The 22,915-nt window shown below is 37.1% G+C and overlaps 1 protein-coding gene across 1 annotated transcript in view; it reads left to right on the forward strand.

Moving 5' to 3' along the window:
* LOC127639732 (SH3 domain-binding protein 4-A-like) overlaps nucleotides 1-11,242 on the forward strand; it is a 39,853-nt gene extending 28,611 nt beyond the window's left edge. Inside the window, exons 4-5 of the mRNA XM_052121917.1 lie at nucleotides 7,497-7,685; nucleotides 9,239-11,242. Coding sequence (XP_051977877.1) covers nucleotides 7,497-7,685; nucleotides 9,239-9,463 — 414 coding nt within the window. The 3' untranslated portion in view covers nucleotides 9,464-11,242. The remainder of the gene's footprint in view (nucleotides 1-7,496; nucleotides 7,686-9,238) is intronic.
* The last annotated feature ends 11,673 nt before the right edge of the window (nucleotides 11,243-22,915 follow it).

A 22,915-nucleotide genomic window follows, 5' to 3' on the forward strand; every position in this document is an offset into this window, starting at 1 on the left:
CACATTCCAAACAGGTGGCCCCCTGGCCTCTGGAATGTTCTGTGTTCTAATTCCAGAACATTCCATTTTAGGGGCATTCCTGAATGATAGGCACAATAATTCTGATCATGCCTGAGGTCCTGTCCTCCCAAGCTCATCCTTTTCCATCATTAACCAGGTGACTCTTGAGTTTTCTTTGGATAAATTGGATGTGGTTGAAATACTTCTATCCCATTCCGGAAGGGGACTTTATATACCAATGCCTTTGAAATCTGGATAGGAATTCAGAGTGTTAATTGTTGTTATGTTGTTTTTCAGCTCAACAAAGCCGTTTTTCATGTAAGATTTTAATCAGAAAGACAAATAGGCAGCATGTTTCCATTGACACTTAATTGACCTCACATGTTCATTTTTCCAAGTCTTCATACCAAACATCCAATCAGTTATGCTTTCATGATACTTAACCTCATTTTTTGGGACTGACCACACTTTATGATCTTGCCTGCAAAGCAAACACTAAACTATAACAGTCCCCATTGTTTATGGAGTTCAGACACCTTCTTTCAGGTCTGAGGCCGCCAAGATGAAGAGACTCAGGAAGTGAATGCATTAAAACAAGTCTATTTAGGGAGGGCCACCAAACCAACTCTTGAAATAGACGACTGACCCTGGACTGACTAGATGTGCTCAAACAATAAATAAACCTTCAATTTTAGAGCCAATTCTGTTCCCTGACTTAGAGGAAAGAACCATTGCAGACTGATTTATGGAGGGAATTGCTATCAAGCTTTCTTACTGCTCTTTGACAGGGGCAAAGTAATGGATAGTACTTGCAGTGCTTTGAAATACCATTCAGGTCCAGAAATGTTCATGCATGGTCTGGCTCTCTCAGTTGTTTTTACAGAAAATCCAACATGGCATTGTGTCAACAAAGCAAACCTTTTAGTTTTTTTTTAGATGTTGTTGATTGGAACTTAACCTGATGCATATTTTACATTGGACATTAAGTGGCGATGTAACACCATACCACAATTGTTTTATCGTACACAATTGGACTTTGATGGTTTCATGCTCTCAGCAGTCAAAAATTCAAAATGCAAAACTCACTGTGGTTGATTTTTGCAGATGAGCCCTGATGGTTTTCGAGAATAAGGTCATGCCATGCAACCTGTCCATGATGGCATCTGGCTAATTTGGCTAGCTTCTACCAAGTTACAGATACATTTGCGCCAAACAACTGTAGTTTCATTGGATGCACAACCTTGGATGTCAACAATAAAAGATATGGGAAGCGTTTTCCCCTCCTTTTTATTTAGCTTCCCTAAATATGCACAATCATATGGTTAATTGCCTTTTATTATTTGCATTTAGCATTATTTTATTTTTACCCTGTTGTGCATTAGGGATGGGAAGCATTAAGAATTTAGAGATTCAAAGGATTGAAAAGGTGTAGCTTCATTAGTCATAGATTAAAGGGTAGTTGAATGCGTTGTTAGAAACAATAATGCAATTTTGTACATATCCTGTGAATGTTCATGCAAGGCAAGTCTCCCAAGAATAATAAATTACAAGGCCATTTGGCAAGGAAGAAAATAACCTGGGGCTGTTTGGCTCTTCTAATTTTTTCAGCTAATGACTATGACATTTTGCCATATCATCCCAAATGTCAGGAGTTAGCAGACATCTTGTGTGCTTTCAACAGCTCCAAACAAGAATATTCTCTCTGGCCCAGGCCAGGGTGTTTGCCTGGATTATCAGGCATGGATCAGGCAGCAATCAAATTAGAGTGTGCAGAAAGAAAGGGCAAGAGAAATGTGAGGGAATCTAGGATAAAAACAGAATATGTGGAAATAGTTTTTTCAGAAAAGCATTAGCGTATTCATGGGCCATCTGTACCCTGCGGAATGAGATACAATCACAACGAATTTCAGGCTGCCACCATCATGAATATAAATACTGTTTTTACAAGTATTTTTCCATTCCTCACAAACTCAATCAGTGTATTGTTTGTGTGGAATCACACGGACACGTGTATTTGTGTGTCTAGAACCTAAAAGGCTGTTCAGACCAAACGCGTTGTTGCGCTAAACAAAGCAAGACGTGATGCATCAAATAGAGCCAACCTAAATTGCATCCCAAACCACTCACTTCTGCACTATTTTACATCATTTTGAAGTGTAAGTTGTGTGAGTAGTTGGTTTACACTGAAAATGTAATGCACATTATTATGAGGGAGCCACCTCGCCATGATGGATCTCTCCCTGCTTTGGGGAAAGTTTTAATTGCAAGACTGGAGCAAGTTTCTAATTTTTATTAAATGCATCCACGTGACACTTCAGAGTAAGTGTAATATCTGATATAATGTGGGCTGAAAAAGCTGCAATGCCCACACACTGCCAGTCTCCACATACCTGGGAGCGCCCGCTCTCAAAACTGTTCTGGCAGATTGTGAGGACCCAATTTTTCGGCCAGCTGTGGGTTAAACACTTACGAATGACAAGCGCTATGTTCAAAGAATTGCGTGCCAAGGTCGGACCTTTTAGTGGGCTAGTCACATCAAGCTATCACACACTCATAACTCATGCACGAACCATTTCTATCACCTTAATGCACATTTTAACTAATACGAAACTCTAGAAAATCCACCTCCTCCTAACGCATTCAATTTTAAGCTAATTTAGAACGTTTATTAGCATATTAAGCGTTTCCATTCAGGTTTTCTTATGCACAATATCCACCCATTACATTTTTACAAACTGACTTTCCGTGACTTGTTCTGATTTGTCGCAGTTTCCTGGTGAATTGAACACTAGAGGCACTAAAACAAGAGTGTGTTTTATTCACTTTCACAGCTGATTATGACTTTAACACATTTATTTTTAGCACTATTAATCACACACTGCAATGTAATGATGTTGATACATTTTTACTCTAACATATCATTTAAAACGATACATTTCAACGCTTGTATCTCACCTAAAAGAGTGTTGGACTTTAGACTCGAAGTCCATGGTTCGAGCCCAGCCAAGCACGCAAGCTGGCAAAAAATACAATTATTATTTAATTACTTTTTTTTTAAACTCTTAAGAATCGTATTTTATCTAATTACTCAATGATGATTCATCGACATTATAGACATTACAGTTTTATCGTCTGTTAATGCCTGATCTTCTGTAAAGCTGCTTTGAAATGATGTGTGCTGTGAAAGGCGCTATACAAATAAAATTGACTTGACTTGAAAGTGTAATAGAAGCGTCACGAAATGACGTGCTTTTCATTTTGCATTTTGTTTTTGAACTCTATGGGTTAGGTTAAGGCATTGGTTTAGGGGAAGGATGTCTGTTTATCTACCTCTCGTTTACTTTTTTAGAACACTATTGGTTAGGTTTAGGTTCATGTTTTAAGTTAGGGAGGTACATTTTACTAATTAAAACCTCCATCTAACATTTATCTTTAAAACCTCTTCTGATTATTACACCATTTCACTCGTGTTTGGCGCCCCCTGCTGGACTTTTAAAATTAATTATTTAAGTTGTTTAAACTCTGTGTTCAAAGTGCAGGTAAAGTAATGTAATGCCTTTTACTTGATGGTTGCACAACATGACATTTTTAAAAATGCAGCACAATGGTTAAAACATTATCTAGCACATGTTAACTTGGGAAAACAATTGAAAAACGGTGCCAATGGACACACAAGTGTATTCCAAAATGTATCATATTTTATTGTTTTTCCCCTGAAGTCTACTTAATGTAAGTTTATATTTCTTACACCAAAAACAAAGGTTGTAAATTTTAAAAACCGTCATAATTTTACTTTACAATTTTTATCTGGCCCTTAATGAAAATGACGCAAGTCATTTAGTTTTAAATTTACAAATGCTTTTTGAAACTGTAAAGTTCACCTCCACCACCTCGTACATTTATGAGGTGCTCTGGACTTCAGTTGAAGTGATTCTTCCTTGTTCTTGAAGTTTTCACCTCCTTCACCCCAAAACACTTATACGCAGACAATGGCTCCCCATACAGCATTGAAATGAAAGTCATCAAATGTATATACCCAACAGGGAGATGTGGTGTGTACTACATTCTCATAATTGTAAATATCTTATCGTCTCGCTAAGAGTCTCCCCTGGCTCTGGTTACTGTTTTCTTTCCATCTTTCCTCAACGAGCATGAAGGAGAGAGGGGATTACCACTCCGTTCTCTTGGACCCCTGGGGTCCCTTCCCATTCTAAACATGGCTGTGTTTGTGTGTGTGGCAGGAAACAGTCGGTCGGGCCCTTTTGAAGGATTCAGTCATTCGCCTTTGGTGGCCACAGAGAGAAGATTATATGAGAGAGTGACAGAGAGATAATGTGAAGGGGGAAAAACAGACATTCCTGACCTTGCAGTTCTTCCTTTTCGAATCCATTTTTCTATATGGCAATATATGTGGGGGATGGGTTACTTAGCTGTTGTTTTCTAACAAAATTGCCCAATAAGTGAGCTTCATTTGACAAAACCTCCCTTTGGAAACATTTGGGGACATCCTTAATTGGAAAATCAATATGGTAATATTATTTTTTATTTATTTTTTTAATCAGGTTTAATGTTTTAACAGTCTAAAGTACTCTTCTTCAGAACACAGAACAATGAATAAAACACAATGCAGGTGTTTTGAGATGCGTTTATAAAAATGTAAGTCTTTTTAACTTTTACTCGGCATCTATAAATGTGGAAGTCCTGCACGAGGTGCTAAAAGAAAGAAAAGTGAGTTTCAGCCAGCACAACAATCAAAGACATCCATCCAGCGTGTGTCAGTATCACTGATCTGTAATAGAAAAACAGTGCAGATGCACACAAAATCATGTTTGAATATCCCTAACTCGCCCTATACTCAAAAAAGCTGACCCAAACCCGGCCAGAAAACCTGACAGTTTGTCGGAACTAGTCGACCTCTGGTCTGGTTGTAGACCTGTATTGCACGTTTAGAATAACCTAATAGTGATTTTGATATTTGAATCTAATGGTAAACCAAATGTCAACTATCTGTGCAAATCCTTACTGTGCATGTCAAGAGCACGTGTGTGTGAGGAGGTCTGGAGCATTTGTATAACTCGAGGCTGAAGGAATATAGAGACGTCTTTATGGGTAGAAACTGCTGAAGAGAAATAGTCCAGTCCAAAGCAGTCGTAGTGTGCATGCGCCAACCGCCTGTGTATGCACGCACATCAAATGGAGTGTACTTTGCAAGGTTGCGTGTTCGACAGTGCGCATTCGCTAAGCATTCAAAACTGAAGTATGTTTTATTTTTGGGTCATTATAATTAGCTTTATTTAAAAAAAAAGTTTATAGAAATGATAAATATTTTAAAAATGTAAAAAGGGGTAGTGTTAGGTTCAGGCTGATCACACTGTGAATTTGATGACAGTAAGTTGAAAGTTTTGCTGATGAAATCGGTCTTTGCATACTGAAAGTCAAACCAATGCCCCCAGTGGCCAAAGCTGGAAGTATTGATGAACGCGTGTGCATGTGTGAGCAGTTTCTGGATGAAATGTCCACGAAATGGCACCAAAAGTATGTTGTATTTTTCAGTCAACAGGAATGCATATTATTAACTCTAACCCCAAGCCTAAAACCAAACCGTCTGTAGAGTAAAATGTAATTTTTGTGAAAATGCAACCTCTGAATCGCGCTCATCATTGTTTGTGAATACGATTACTTCCTGGTTTCTGTGGAACCTGTGTTTTGTAGGTTGTTTACCCAACACGCTATCAGGAGTGCTAGAATAAAATGGCAGTTTTTAAGTAATTTGGCTGAATTTGGTTGATTTCAGTGAATATGAACATTCGAAAGCAACATCTCGATTTTATGTATGGTCAGGTTGTCGAGTTTTGGTTAGTATTTACACTTTATATAGAAACAGTAGAAGTCTATGATGTGTCCTCATTTAGATTTTTTTTACATTTCTGTTTTTCAGTCTGTTTTCTATGTGTGTTCATGTCTGATTTCACTTAGTTTTTTCTTAAAGTCGGCATGAATTGAAAATTCATCCGATCTATTTACTAAATGCATGTTATTGATCTTATTGTGAACGGTTTATCCATGCATTTTTTATTAATTTTTTTGACCTCGTAATCTTTAATCAAAATGTAATAACTCGATCTTCCAGTGAAACCACAGACTTCTCTCTGGTGACGTATGCAGGACTTCTCCAATCATTAAGTCCGCTTAAACTCTGCCCCTTTCATATAAATACCACAACCTTGCGTAGAGTTGAACGAAGCGTCAATCGAGCACGCTTGAGCACCACCATTTTTTTCTTGTTCAATAAGACTCGATATATGTCACAATATGGAAGTCAGTCGTAACTTCCGTTTCATGCTGACTTTAAATTCCGTCTAGAGACCTTTTATAGTGCATCTTTATCGTGACAGAATGTAATCTCATGTGGTAAATGAAACGATGGTACTAAAAAGATTTTCAATCAGGTTTGCCATTGTGCATGGGCTATTTGCAAGAGCCCCAGACATCATTTTATGGAAACTATCAAATTACTGTTCTAATGAAATCCTCTAATGGCTCACATTAGAATGTCATTAAGAGGTATTATGAAAATGTTGTGCAAAATCAGGAGGCAGCAATAATGTTAATGATGTTGCATTGGAAATGTTCTGTATTAATGATTAAACAAATTAAATGACAAATACATTAAATTATCACACCAAGTATACAATAAACAAATTGTTGCGCCAACAAAAATAGTTTAAATAGTTTACATGTGCAGTTATAATTGAGCTACAGCTTGTTTTTGCATAGTCGAGCCATACATGACCCAACGATTTTGAAGGACGATAAAACGGCAGGTGAAATACACGTTGCGCATTACATCTGTCTTTTGAAATGCACACAACGCAAAGGCCAATTGTGGTCAAATGAATGTGCATACATGCTGGACGAAGCCGAGCTACCATCGCATTGTCTACACCTGTTTTTCTTGAACTGGTATGATATCTTCTGATTGGCTGCTTGCGCAATCAGTGGACAAGTGTGATTCCAAATTTTCGGCATTTTCTGAAACATTTTGAATTGAATGAATTGTTCGGCATCTGAACAATACAAAATTTGACAGAGCCTCTGAATAAATGAACAGATCATTGCATTCTAATATTTTAGACTCTTTGCTCAGTGTGAAAATGTTTGAATACTTGCATTTTTTCTTTTTCAGGTAAGTTTTTTTTTTTAATTTATTTTGTATGTTTGTAAATACTTTGTAAACTCATTCTAGACTTTATGTGATCCATTCTTTTCATTATGAGTGTTCAAGAACACACTTAAACCAATCTTAAGTGCTTTGCTGGTTATTCTGGTCTGTTTTGGTGGTTTTAGAGGGATTTTGGGCACTTGTCAGGCTGGCAGACTAGCCCACAAACCACCTCATGCTGTTTTAAGCTTCTTTTTTCAGCAGGGAGGGCTGTTTTATGGTCCATGGATACTAAACTAATATCATGTTTCTCTCTGTCTCGCTTTCTCACCAGGCACTGTTGAAAATGGATTGTCAGGGTTTGGTGGCACGGCTCATTATGGACTTTGTGTTGCTGACGACAGCAGTGGAGGTGGCCCCTCGCTGGAGAGAGCTCGCCGAAAAACTCGCCCATGTATCCAAGCAACAAATGGAGGCTTACGAAGCTCCACACAGGGATAAAACTGGGGTGGTGGACAGTGAGGTGAGGACACATTCACAAAACTTCCTTTTCAGTGCCATTTACAGTAAGAACAATATGGAAGGGTACTGTTCACATTTGTGAATTACACAACTTTCTCACAAGATATGAACATTTATAACTGTTTAAGGTCCAAAATTATCAACCCTGGAATGATGGTCACTGGCAGGTAAATTGAGAGAAAACATTCTTGCTACCCACGACCCTGAATTTTGCATAATTTTGTGCTACTAATAAAGTATTTTTTATTTGTTTTTTAAGATATAAATTGTAACTATTAAAAAATATGATTTATATTTGACATTTATAATAATCATTATATATGTGTGTGTGTGTGTGTGTATATATGTATATATATATATATATATATATATATATAATATTAATAATTATTTAATATTGATAATAATAAGATATTGTACTTTAATATATTATCGTAGACAGTTCAAACCAGTCTGGCCATTCTCTGTTGACCTCTCTCATCAAAAAGGTTAATGTTCAGTTAATGTTCACATCAGCCATCAGAATAGGGAAAACATTTATTTCATTGATTTGGACTCTGGCATGATTGTTGGTGCTGGTTTGAGTATTTCTGTATCTGCTGATCTCCTGGGATTTTCACACACAACAGTCTCTAGAATTTACTCTGAATGGAGCTAAAAACAAAAGAAACATCCAGTGAGCGGCAGTTCTGTGGACAGAAACACCTTGTTGATGAGAGAGGACAACAGAGAATGGCCAGACTGATTCGAACTGACAAAGTCTACAGTAACTCCGATAACCTCCCTGTACAATTGTGGTGAGAAGAATATAATCTCAGAATGCTATTCTGAGATGGGGGTTGGCGTTGTTTTGGTGGCACGAGAAGGACCTACAACAATATTAGGCAGGTGATTTTAATGTTGTAGCTAATCGGTGTGTGTGTATATATATATATATATATATATATTAATTATACCTATGATAGTGAGATTTTTATTTGTTTTCCTTGCATATTTGTGAGAAACAGCACAGGTTATTGTCACTTGAAGAAAAAAAAGCCAGTCTAAAGTTTGTGAAACTCTTCTTGTCACAAATTCATGAAGATTGTGATTTTATTCTTCAAATATTCATTTTGGTGATTTACTGAAAGGAATATTCCCAATTTGTGTAGCTACATGTAATTCTTGAGTGAAAATTATTAACCTCTGAATATAAATTAATTTATATATCCTGTATTGTCCCCTAAAATACATTTTCACTAAGGTAAATTGATGCATTTTAGTAAGCAGCTTAATAGGCCTTTTGTCTTTGAATTGCTCGTGTCACTTACATTAGTGAGGTTTCAGGCAATTACTCTTACAATTTGATATTTAATGTTACAGTTCCTAATTAACATATTGGCCCACTGGTTTTGTTTATTTGCCAAAGCACATTTTTACTTGCTTTTGGTGCTTTGGAGTTAATTTTGGACCATGTAACCTCTCAATAATTTTTACTATTTGTCAGACTTATAACCTGCTTAGAATAACCATTGTTAGGATAATCCTTAACCATTGTTTACCTCATTGTTTCAGGCCATGTGGAAACCAGCCTATGACTTCCTGTTGACGTGGGCTGCTCAGATCGGGGACAGTTACCGTGACGTCATCCATGAACTGCACATGGGTCTGGACCGAATGAAGAACCCCATCACCAAACGCTGGAAACACCTCACTGGCACGCTTATCCTTGTTAATTGCCTCGATATGCTCAGAAGCTCTGCCTTCTGCCCCGCCCCTCAGGATGATTTAGCAATCTAGCCCCGCCCCCTCAGAATTGTGACCTCAGCCCAGCAAACCACAGAATCTTATAAATTCTGTTTTAGTATTCAGTGTCACCTCAAAAACTTTGCTGAGCTTTGATTTTAAATATCCGCTCTTTTCTAAGTTAGCTGTGAGTTTACCTCAGTTCAATTGCTGCGAGGACTTCCTGCACCCGACCACGCCCATATAAGGACATGTGCTATGCCAATCAAGCAAAAACTCAGTGTTTTAAGTCTAGCTATTTTTTGAGATTCCTAAAAGCATTTTTATCAGTCTTGTTCTTTGCAATTATCTATATTTTTTTATATCGGGTGGCACAATAGACATTTTTACAATCGCTTTAACGTTTTTCAAAAATTATTTTTTTCAGAAAAAAGCAAATTATATCTTTGTTCATCACTGAAGATTGTCTATTTTGTCAAGTCACATTTACCTATTCTTGTCGCTGTCCACCTATTTTGACCATACTGAATTTAGTTGCCAAACGATAAACACAAGCCTTCTGCATGTATGGTTTATCATTCCACTGATATGTTGCTTGAGAGTTAGATTTAATTGGTTGGTTTATAAAAAATTGACAACACTGATTTGCCTTAGAAACACCACAAACTGGTTTTGGGGCCGGATTATCTGTTTGGCCGATCACGGGAGTGTTGGGGAAACCTGTTCAAAAACAGTCTTTTATGTCTTCAACATATTTGCAACTTCGTTTGGTGTCGCTAGCGGCACGGAAATTACACTTTAAAGCTTTAGCAAAATTTGCAGAGTTTGCATCACCATATACTTTAGGTGTTAAATCGCAGTGTTTCTTTTTTTATCAGTTTTCAATTGTGAGTCATTTTTATTCAGTGTTTTTGTTAAATCCAAGAGAAATTAATGCAGTCAGATAAATAAATGAATAGACCATTATGTGATTTTATTTAAAATTGTTTTGATGTGTTCTACATTAAAAAAAAATTGAACTTGAGCTGATGTATAATTTTTCAATATTTAGAATTTTGTATGTTCTTGTAAAGCTGTTTGTTTGTTTGTTTGTTTGTTTGTTTGTTTGTTTGTTTTAAATAATCATCTGTTATTTTTCTTCTTACAGTAAGTACATTTAAAGTCCTGTACATGTCATGTATTCTTTTGTGCTGTTCTTTTCCTTTTTGAACAGCATTAGCATTTTTGGAAAAAAGGAATGTATATATTTTATATATATTCTGTGATTTAGAGTTATGTCAGATGGGATGACATGTTTTGGTGTTAGATCTGCGAGATGTTTGACATAAACTGTCTGAATAGTCACACATAATTCACACATTGTCTTAGTTGCCGCCAAATGTTTAGAAAGAAAATGATTTAACATGCTGTCCCACGTTGTTCCCATGGATTCAATAAAGCAGCTGTAAATGTATAGAACTTTATGCTTATATGTTTTCACAGATAACGGTATTATGAAAACACAATTTTACTTTTTGGCTGAACTTTCTTTTCTTTTCAATTCCTGTCTGTGGACCAGTGTGCTACAGACTTTGTCTGCAGTCTGACCTCCGCAGGCAGCTTTTTGCATCCCTTAGCACTTCAATAGAGCTGACTGTGAAAAATCAATTTACACTATATTTAAATTGCTAAAGTAATTACAAGCTTGCAGAAAGAAGTCAAACGGGCAGTATAAAATCAAGCGGTTTTATTACAGTCATAATTAAATAAGAATAAAAGCACAATTACAAAATCCGATTAAGCCATAAAGGCAGCACAGATAGCTGGAGATGCATCAAATGCACTGCAACAAATGCTGTAACCTCTAATAAATAAGCAATCTGAAAGGTGATTTGCATTAGTTACTCCAATATCATTGTTAAAGTGTTTGTAAACCGCAGTATATTTGCATGTGTCACTGTAGCAAACATTAAGGTCCTTTCACAGGTGTTGAGGTCAGTGCAGGTGGCCCTGATGTGTTTTGGCTGATTTTTTTTTCTTCCGTCTGCAGTTCACATTTATAGCATCAGTGCCAAGATTTGTTATGGCTAAAAACAGAATATTTACAAATATGTAAGTGAGACTTACTGTCAGTTTTCTTTCATCTTAGTCTAACATTGTATTAAATTAGTCAGCAACATGTTGCCTAAAGGGAATACGACACTTTTTGCACAATTAAGTTTTTGCTTAATGAACCAAAATACGTGTGAATCTCATATGAATATGTCCAGGTCATTTTTCTCGCCAATTTATAAAGAAAGAAAGACAGATTGGGGGAAAAAATTAAAAGTTTGCAAGGAAGTTCAAAAGAATGTTAGAAAGAAATTCAAGTATGAGAGTTTGATAGAAACTCAGTTTGAAAGATTTCAAAGAAAGTATGAAGTCAAGAGAAAGTTTGACTGAAAGAAAGAAAATTGCCACATAAAATAAGCCAATTTTAAGACCATTCATTTTTACATTATTTTAACATTACCATTATTTGCCTTCAAATTCACTTAACCATAATGCAAAAACGAAAAAAAATCATTACTTAAAAAGAAAAAGTGTATATAATTATTGTCAGGAAAATATCCAGTGCAGTCCTAAAACAATCACTTGCAAATCACTTTTTTTCTTTCATTTTCACAAATGTGACCTGGGTGTGTTTTCATGACACTCCCCCATAGCCAACTCGTAGCCAAACTTCTATGAAAAAGGATAATTTAATATATAATTGAACTGAAGGAGTGTTTTATTGAAATAAAAGGCAAAAGGGTTTTTTTCTGTGTTTGATCTTCTTTCATCACAATGATGGGGTCTTTTTATGTTGACAGCTTCAAAGAGCCAGAGAGAGCATATGGAGACCTGATGACCTGACGCCATGCAGGATGAACTTCCTCAACAGAAGCACCTCAACACGTTTATTTTACAGCCTTTTTATCTCTGATAGACCGCAGATCATGACTTCAAACAGAGATGAAGTATATGAGAAACGATAGTAAAGAGAAGAAATAAAGTTGGAAATTATGTTTTTGCATTTTAAGACCATTGATATTTTTGCATTGTCACATTACTTTGTCAAAAAGTGTCAATTAAGCACATTTTCACTCCAAAATTATCATAATGTGAACAAATGTAATTTGTAATAACTTAGTTATTTTATAATTGCCATTATTCTCTAGATTCTTATCACTTTTTTGTTTTACTGGAAAATAATAAATGAAAAATTATTTTCTTTTATTTAAATCAACATAATTTAAATGCATTACAACTAATACTATCATAATATATAAATATAATTTATTTATGTTTTTTTCTCATAATAGTAATGAAAATGTGAATTGTATGCAGGAATGAGATTTTGTTTATTGGACATAAATTAGGCTTCCTTTTCTTTATGCAAAATACGATTTATTGTATTTTTGTGTGAAATAGGGCTCAAATTGTTCTTGACAGGTTTTACTAGGTTCACCCAAATACAAACCGAAACACCCCTGTCTTGAACCAACCAAATAAACCCCACCAAATTCGTGTTTTCTTTCACTTTTATTACAACTAGACAAAAGCACCATCATCATGGTTTCACTTGTAACACAAGATCTTTTATCTGAGTTATTCCTGCCATGCAATGCCCCTCTTTCACTCCCTCTAATAAACTCACATTCCTGCTAACGATCAAACAAATAAATCACTCTGATAACATAATTGTCTGTCACTGGCATCCATTGAAAAATTTAGTTAATGATGGGGAGAGATGTCAAAACAAGCAAGTACAACCCCTCCCATAATTTGTACAATGATCAATGGAAACATGTAAATGCTTCACGCTGCAACATGTATTCAAGCCAAATCTAGGCACTTGGGCAGCTGGCACTGAGAGGTTCTGCGTAGCCACAGCGATGAGGCAAGTCCACACTGCGGGAGATACAGGGGAACATTCCAAGTGGTTGCCAGGATACGGATGAATGCTTGAGGCTGATTAGCCAAAGGAGATGAGGTCATAAAAGAAGGTCATATGGGGATACTAATTAGTTGGTTTTCCTTGATATGTTATTTAACATAAAATAACAACATAGGTAAATCTAATTAAAGAACAACTTTTGTTTGCTTGACAAAGCCTTCGAAAGTTAATTAAAAAATTAAGTTTGAAGGATAGATTGATTGAAGATTTAAAGAAGATTAAAGGCCGGGTGTGGGTTTGTTTACATTTTAAAAAAAATTAAGTTGATGTTGGAATAGTCAATGTAAGTCTTATGTAAGGGATTTCTGGGACGTTTGATTGTCCGCTGTGTGAAAACACACACACACTCACACACACACACTTGCTTGTCAGCAGTGTGTGATGAATAAGGTTTCGTCTTGCCAAGTAGAGGACAAAGGTGTGCACACACAGCCTGAAGGAAAAGAACTGAGGTAGGCGGGGATCAATTTGAACTCTCTTTCTCTAGATTGAACACACTGCATCCAATGAGTTATTAACACCGTTTTGTCTTAGAGCAGCAATAAACAGAAAGTATATTTCTGACAGAAACACCCTTTGGGAAAAAAATACTTAGGGGCAATCACACAGGACATGTTCTTGCATTCATCTGAACTATTTCTATGTTTTACCAACACATAGGAAGTCAGCATGTTATACTGACTCGCATCATCTCCCATCAGACATTTTTGCATCGACTCAAGCATGTTTACCTTCCCTTGTCGCGTGACTGGAAGAGCATTGCATCCAAAAAATGCATTCCTCTTCACTGTATTAAAGCCTGTACAGCTGAAAGAATTTGCTTATGGTGCCCCTCCATGGACATAACACCCAGAAAATGGAGCTCACACAACAACACTTACAGCTTGTGCTGTGCTTCGAATTTCGGCAAACACAGACCGATTTTAGCTACAGAAAAGTCAACCTAATGTTTTCGATTAGTAAGATCAGTCCGGTATTTCAATGTAAACATGCGCTCGCCGAACATTTTAGTCCGCTGTGACGTGCCACGCTGTTTCTTTATCGTCTCACACAAGAGCGCTGCATTTTTAGTTGCCGTGTAAACATTTTAAAACACATTTCAAGATGCCAGTGTTTTGTTTCATAGTGCTGTTCAGTTTGTTGTCCCAAATCCTGGAAGATTATTTTCAAACCAACGTAAAAACTGTCTGTGCTTAACATGAAAGACTTTCGTGCTTTGTTCAACAACATACAGTACATTAAATTACACAGTTGTCCTTGAAATGACAATTTTGATGTTTTTGAACACCCTTGCAAAAGTTAACCATGGTTTTACTATAGCAATATTGTAGGAACCGTGACTGTAATTGCATGATTGTGTTAACTTGTTTTTGTTAAAACCATGGTTTTTGATACATTATACAATGGTTTACTACAGTAAACCTGTAGTATCCATATTGTAACCATGGTTATACTATATTAACATTATAGTAACCATAGTAACCATGGTTAATTTTCTGGTTAGTATGGTTTTACTACAAACCATGGTTAAACAACTTGCATTAAAAAAAAAAAAAAAACACCTACACACTAGTGTAGAATATAACGTGAAGTCTCTTCAAGTAAAGTTATCTTCTAAACCGAGAGGCGCTCATCAAAAATCCCAGAGGGACCTTATTCACAGTAGCGACATCTTCCAATATTGACAGGAATGACAACAAGGATTTATGGGATAAAATTACAGTCTCTTCAACGGGTTGTGCTGTTTGATTTTTCTGGATAGTTTCACTGACAAAACATAAAAATACTAAAACTTTCCACAAAATTTCATTAGACAAAAAACTGAGATGTGATCTAGGAGCTTTATACAGCTTTAAATCATGCATGCCATCGAAGAGACTGTAAGTCTATCACTCATAGCCTCCTTTATTCATGTAAAAAATCAAACATGGCGCTACTGTGAATAAGGTCTATGGCAAATGACTCAACAGCTTTATACTGTCTCTCTCTCTGTCTAGCTGTTTTACACAAGAACACACCCTGTGAGAACTGCCCCTTAGGGCCCAACTAATACTGCAGTTAAGCACCAGAAACAGCTTCCTGAGGGAGCAGCTAATGTGAGTTGTGTCTATCATCTCATTCATATTCCTGTTTAGAGGCTTGAGCCCTGAGAGAGGGTTCTGAAAATGAATGTAGTCGTGAGGGTAAAAGAAACAGCTTTGGAATGGAAAGTTAAAATGAAAATGAGTGACTGAGAAAGAGAGTATTGCTCAGCTTGCCCTTGCACTTCAAGTAAGCCCTTTAAATAACATCTCAATTAAAATAAAGAGTGCTGTGGACAGATAAGAGTTAGAAGAATAAATCAATATCTCTTCTCCTAGGAAGAGTCTAGCCTCAGCAAAAGGTGTAAGCATTAAAAAAAAAGCTAAACTGGTCACTTAAGTAGAATCTTTATATTAAAGACAGCATAAAAAGGCATTTAAAACACATTTAGCTTCTCTAATGTGATGTATGTCCAAATAAAACGGAATGCTCAACCGTTTTTGTAAATCTCATTTTTTATTTATGTATTTATTTTTGTTTTTGAACATGTAGGCTAAAATGGTAATTCCATGTTTTTTGGACATGTACAATGTTAATCCCATGTTTTTTTGGACATGTACAATGTTAATCCCATGTTTTTAGGACATGTACAATGGTAATCCCATGTTTTTTGGACATGCACAATGTTAATCCCATGTTTTTTGGACATGTACAATGTTAATCCCATGTTTTTTGGACATGTACAATGGTAATCCCATGTTTTTTGGACATGCACAATGTTAATCCCATGTTTGTTGGACATGTACAATGGTAATCCCATGTTTTTTGGACATGTACAATGGTAATCCCATGTTTCTTGGACATACACAATGGTAATCCCATGTTTTTTGGACATGCACAATGGTAATCCCATGTTTTTTGGACATGTACAATGGTAATCCCATGTTTCTTGGACATACACAATGGTAATCCCATGTTTTGTTGGACATGCACAATGGTAATTCCATGTTTGTTGGACATGTACAATGGTAATCCCATGTTTGTTGGACATGCACAATGGTAATTCCATGTTTGTTGGACATGTACAATGTTAATCCCATGTTTAATTTAATTTAATTTTTAATATATTTTTGGACATTGTCCCATATTAATAACTTGTGTTTTTGGACATACTGTATACCAGATTAATGGCATTTAAAATATATATATATACCATGGTAAGACCATGATATTATTGTAAGTAACTTGAATGAATATATGATTGTCATCTGATACCATCACTGTTACATGGTATTGCCACGGTAATATCTTTTTATTTTCTTTTAAAGAGTAAGATATTATGGTTAATATTTTTGGGGATGAAGAAATTTAATATAATATTATTAATTTGAGATGGAGAAAGTTATTTTATTAAAAAATTAAGAAAATGTATTTCTTTAAAATAATGTACACTGATGATTCATGCAGAGTGAGACCAGGGACATTTATTGAAATATGGGTATACAGTATGGTTATGGGTCAATATAAATTTCATATTCTCTTTAAGGGCCTTCTCAATTCAGAAGACATTGGTTCAGTTAAAAAAAACAAACTTTTTGACCTTTTCAGAATCGCATACATCACATTTTTCAGCACAACAAAATCCAACAAGTATCTCCCATCAATGTTTTATTTTTGCTTGTATCTGAAATCATATCTCCTAAATCTGTGGCAGACAAGTGACACAAGCTCATTTCCAATTTCATAAGGTGTTCAAATCACCTCACCAAGTTAGCTCATTTCCATAATTAGAAGCATGGCTGTTTTTAGCTATAAGTGGTACAAGCAGCTGCTTAGGGCCCCCATGCCACCAGGGGCCCCCGCAAAGTAAGGTAAATATTCACCTGGCAACCTTGCATCATTTCAACCATGGTCAAGACCCTTTGAAACAAAGAAAGACTCTTTTCAGTCCCTGTTACGCAAAAGATGCTAAGCATGAAGCGGTCGAGATGTGAGCAAATGCAAACAGAGAAATCAAAATAGTTCACACCAAAAGATTATTTTGTCAAATATTTTAGTACCTCAAGTGTTTCTCTTAGATCAATGACAGCAAAATAAGAATAGTTAGTTACTAGAGAGGCCGAAACATACTCTATATAAGTGCGTGAAAGCAGACACATCTTGCAACACTAGCTTGATGTCACCCGTCATTGCATTCTGAAATGTGTCAGACCACAATTCATAACTCAACTCAACTACACTTTGCATTCATTGCTGCAAGGGGCACTATAGCAAGATTAGTGTGAACTATCCACTTCTACAGGGATTTTTCTCTTTCCAGTAAATTACTGTCATGGCGAAGCAACAGTTTGAAGAGAATATTGCTGAGTAACTCTATCGCCCCTTGAGTACTGAAGTTTGTTCCTGCCATGAGAGCAAGAGCGCATATTAAGCATCGTCATGTGCTATATGGCAACAACCTGAATTTTTTTTATTTTTGTATTTTTCCTATAAGCAATTTTATGGAAAAATATCTGCGAAAAGGAAAACATTTTTAAACGTTAAACCGTGTGTGCTATGAATGAGCAATTAAACTCTTTCTTCAGCTATCCTCCCATCTGATTCGTTATTTTCTTGTGTTTAATACTTTTCTTTCTTTTTCCTAACAAATATCTATTTTTGTCTCTCTCTCTCTATGGTCACACTCTCGCACTATTCCCTCTTTCACTTTTCCTCTCTCTCTGCACTCACTCAGGTGTAACACAGTCCACCTGTTATTTGAGAAGCTCGGCCAAGCAGGAGACTCATGTTTTTTTTACATCAGATACAAGGGCACACTAGAGATGCCGGCTACCCCATGTTGTCTAAAACTCATTATTTTGGCTTTGAAACAGATGTAATAAGGTTTGTTTGTGGCATGCAAAAAAATTATAAAGTGCTTCATATGTGACTCAGCGCAGAACTGTATTGGACTGCATACTGTAGAACATCAGTCTGGTGTCTTGGGACTCGGCTTGCTAATTTTTCCTGTTTCAAAATTAACTTCATAATTAATTTGCTGCATGCGCAGAGCTCATTATCTTGGCAAACACGTCCAAGCCTGAACAAGAGTTTTGTGTAAATGGCATTTTTACATAATTCAAGATGCCAAATAGTAATGGATCAGCGAAACTGTAATGAGACATCAGCAATAATTTATTCTTTCTTCCACTGGTGCAGCACTACTCTGTTGCCAAAAGTGAAACATTTTATTGCTCAGAAAGGTGTTCTTTCAGCACTCAGGAGTTCTCATGATGTTTAATTGAAGTATCAACTTTGTCTGAGATGTTTCTGCAATGTTTTTAGGAGAAATAAAAAGAGACACATAAAAGACAATTGTTGACATTCAACAAGAGTACAGAACAATAAAATCAATGTGCATAGTATATAGCTTAGATCATTTAATCTTGAAAGAATTTGACGAGAAACTAGATTCAGTTGTTCGCAAGTAAATGTAATCATGTATTGAAGTAGTGTAAACATTTGTGGCTCGCTGTCCTGGGCTAAAGGGGCTCGAGACTCGAGACTGGACACGAGCTCAAATACACCCCCCTGGACTTAGATTAGTTATTGATGGATAGATAGATATGAGGAGAAGGGGAGGTGGAGGGATGCAAGAAGACTCTATGCCATGTAGAGGTAAGCAGCTATTACATACTCTTACTCTGGCAGTGTGATTGGTCGGATTAAATGACTTAGCTCCTCCTGAACCTTGTTAAATGAAACTCCTTTTCAGTAGTTCACATGTAAATAAATACATGTATTGAGAATAGTGTAAACATTTGTGGCTCGCTGTCCTGGGCGAAAGGGGCTCAAGGCTCGACCCGAGTTCGAATACCTCCCTAAAAAGTGCCAGAAAATAAGACAGCGGGCTGATGTCTATGGAGCCTTTGTGTTTGAGAAGAGATGTAATATTTGACAATACCTCTTATGCCCATCCAAAAAAAGAGCACGAAATGATTAAATTAATTTAGGGGGAGCACTTGCTGGGCCCTGTGTGAGGTGGGCTGAGGTGCCAAAAAAAACAGAATGATCGTGGGCTGCTAGTGGAGGCAGCCTCGCACTAGGGTCCGCTTGGGGAGAGGAAACTGGGAGGTGTAGGATAGGTAGAGATGGAGAATGAAAATAGGCTGAAGCACTGAAGACAGTGGTGGTTGCGGCCGCATGGAAATGAGCTCTGAGAGAGCTGAGATGTGCTGGAGGGATCGTTACACTGAAGGGATTCAAGACAGAGGCATGAATCCTAGCTAACAGAGCTTAAGTCTTCCTCTGGGCTTGGTTGGTTCGACGGATGGGCCAGTGCAGCAATCGGGTGAACTACGAGGGAAGGAACACGACAGCCACTCAAGCAAGCAGGCCCATCCTAAGTTTGAATGGGGGCCCTCAATGCATCCCAAGCTTTGAACGAGGAGAGAGCCCACAATACAAATAAACGTGGAAGCTCTGTCAGCGTTTGGATGGAAGAACCCTCGCTGCGGTTCGCGTGGGAGAGCCCTTGAATCAAAAATTGTGCTTCTTTACCTCATAATATGCTAAAAAAAAACAGGCTTGTTTAGCTAATGTGCATGTGCATTCTTGAGCTGATTGACAGGCGATGTCTGTATCTAAAAAGTGATTGGCTCTTTTACCTGTAAGGTGGGACTTCCTTTCTACATCTGTTGAATGTTGGCCGCTTAGAGCTCCTTGGTTGGGCGTTCCAATTTAATAGAAGTAGCAGTCTCTTCTAAATAGTTCTCTGTTCTAGCTGACTTCAAGAGTGTTTTGGTAGGTTGCTAGGGTGTTATTGTTGGTTGCTAGCCATAGCTATGGTGTTAGATTGATGGATATTGTTGGTTGCTAGCCATAGCTATGGTGATATAGATGGATAAATCATCATCAATCTATGACTGACAGACAGACAGACTGAAAGACAGAATGATTGATTGATTGATTGATTGATTGATAATGTAGATATATATATACACATGTAAGATTGCCCTGTAGCTCAGTTACGCACCCTCTCTGCATTTTAATGTGGGCCCCTCACCAACCTGTTCCTAAATGGGTGAGACAGAAGTGAGATGAGAAGATTTAGCTAACAGCAAATTTGTATGTCAAAATTAATGTAAGAGGGTGTAATTCACGAACATGAGAGTCCATCGAAAGTCAGGGAACGTGTCTGGGGTGGATGGCAGTGGAAAAGACTCTAATAAGGCACATGCCTCCTCTTTCCCGGGTTTCAACACCAGTGTAGCAAGGTAAAAGGGAAAGGAGGAGGTGAGAACCGGCTTTAAAATATAAATAATATTTTAATAACCAAAAAGACAAACACACACACAGGTGTCGGACAGCTGTCCGTAACTCTCTCTCTATTGCCCTGCCATCTCCGGTCGGCCTTATCCCTCTCAGGCTTCATCAGCCTAATTAGGGGCCGGGTGTGAGGAATCACAACCCAGCCCCGCCCTCCACCCTGTAATTTTTGTTGGAAATGATGCAATGCGATCAACAGGAATTCATATTTTATTAACTCTACCCCCTAACCTGAAACCCCAACCTTAAGTCTAACCATCAGTGAAGTATAAATATCTTTTTATGTCAAAAAGTTCATGGCAAATTCTCCACTGATAATTTTCACATGCATATTAGCTTTGCGGCAAACTTGCCGCAAATTGTCCATTGTTGCCAAAGGTTTGCCGGAGATTTACCACTACTGGCGAAGAGCTGCAAACTTCTGGCAAACATTTGCGGTGAATAAAAAACGAATTTCCATCTGATAAAAAAAAGCGGTAAAATTGCTGCAAATTTGCACCCCTGCCCCATGTAGAATAAAACAGCTTTTATAAGGTTACTGATATGACCAGAGTCCTCAACTCATGTGCGTGCTCATGATTATATACATAAATATTGTGAGTGCACCTTTAATTGATGCAAAAATGTCTGATGTGTCTTGTTAGTAATTTGGCTAAGGCTACGTCTACATTAATCCATTTGAAAACAGCGTTTTTGCTTTCTGTCCACACTGCCATTCTCAAGCGTTTTACAAACGTTGCTCATCCACACTGAAACGTATAAAAATGCTGTTGCATGTACGGTCTGAAACGCAATTTTCCTTGTGTTCTGTCACCGGACAGAAATTTAGAGTAAACTTCCTGTCGCATTTCAACGAATGCAATGTAAATGTTGTACAAAGTAACATTTATCTTTAGAAATGCTATCAAAGTGAATATCAGGCACAACAACACCGTTATAACACAGGCCACCATCTTGATTGCGTCACATGACAAAACAAATTGTCATCATTTTCAGATATATCCATTTAGCCAGTCCACACAACAACGTGAAGACGGCATTTTCAAATGTATCCACATGGGAGAGCGTTTTCAAAAAGCTCAGTTTTTGCTGACAAAAACATCTTCTCACAAAACGTAGAGAAAAAGATGCATTTTCAAAAGTGTGGGCGTGGCCTAAATGGGGTTGATTTCAGGCTACTTTCTTGTGTGGTCGCGTTGATGAAATCAGGTCCCTGCCTGACGTCACATTACAGATGTGAAATTATTTTACGAGTTACATTTCATGTTGAATTTAAATCAAAACTTTTAAAATGTATGTTTAGAGGCACTAATTTCAGAAAGAAATCATTATATGAGATTAATCACAATACATCGAAAGCCATCATTAGAGTTATCACATTTTATTTTGAATATATTGACAGAGCTAATACAAAGATTTAATAGACGTTTGGCCAAAACCCATCTAGTACTTTGAAGTAGTAGTGTTTTAGATTTAAATGTGAGCTCTTGAGTTAAATCCAGTTGGCATCAGCAGCAATAAGATTACCGTGGCACTTGTGTGTGTGTGTGTATAATGTCCTTATCGCCAGGTGTCTCTCCCCCACCGTTGACTGTCAGAGCAGCTGTCCAAGTGGACAGGGAGGACTAAAGGGGCAAAGACCCAATGGAGCTCATTTATAAAAAAGTTGCAGCCTCAGTCAGTGTAAGTCCCTGTGTCCTCTGTCTCAAAGTCTTCATGTCTCATTACTTGAAACTGCTATCCAAACAATAAAAACCAGTAAAATGCTACAGCACACCATGCTTTACAACAAAATACTGAACAATATCTGTCTGTACACTAAAGCTTAATTTCGCTTTAGGGGGTTGTTAAAATCCCTAATGCTAAATATGAGCAATAGTGATATTAGCATTAGCAGGAACTACAGGTTTTGGTGCATGCGGTGTGTACATGAAGGCCTGCTTCTCTTTGAAGCCCATTTGAATGTGAAAGGGGCTTTGAACTTGAATTGTTGTCTACAATAAACCATTTGCGCTCCTCTGTAAGACCCACACGCTCTGAGCCCTTTCCTTCCTGTTGGGAGAATGGCAGAATGGCAGGAACTCTCAATTTTGTTTTCTTCTCTAAATCCATGCCTCCTTTCCGTATTGACGTCCTTACAAACACACACATGTTCTTTCTCCTAGGACTGCTTCCGTTCCAGTCTGCTAACAGTCTCTACAAAGCTGTAAGATACATGT

Source organism: Xyrauchen texanus, chromosome 48, assembly GCF_025860055.1.
Source record: "Xyrauchen texanus isolate HMW12.3.18 chromosome 48, RBS_HiC_50CHRs, whole genome shotgun sequence".
NCBI classification, from domain to species: domain Eukaryota; kingdom Metazoa; phylum Chordata; class Actinopteri; order Cypriniformes; family Catostomidae; genus Xyrauchen; species Xyrauchen texanus.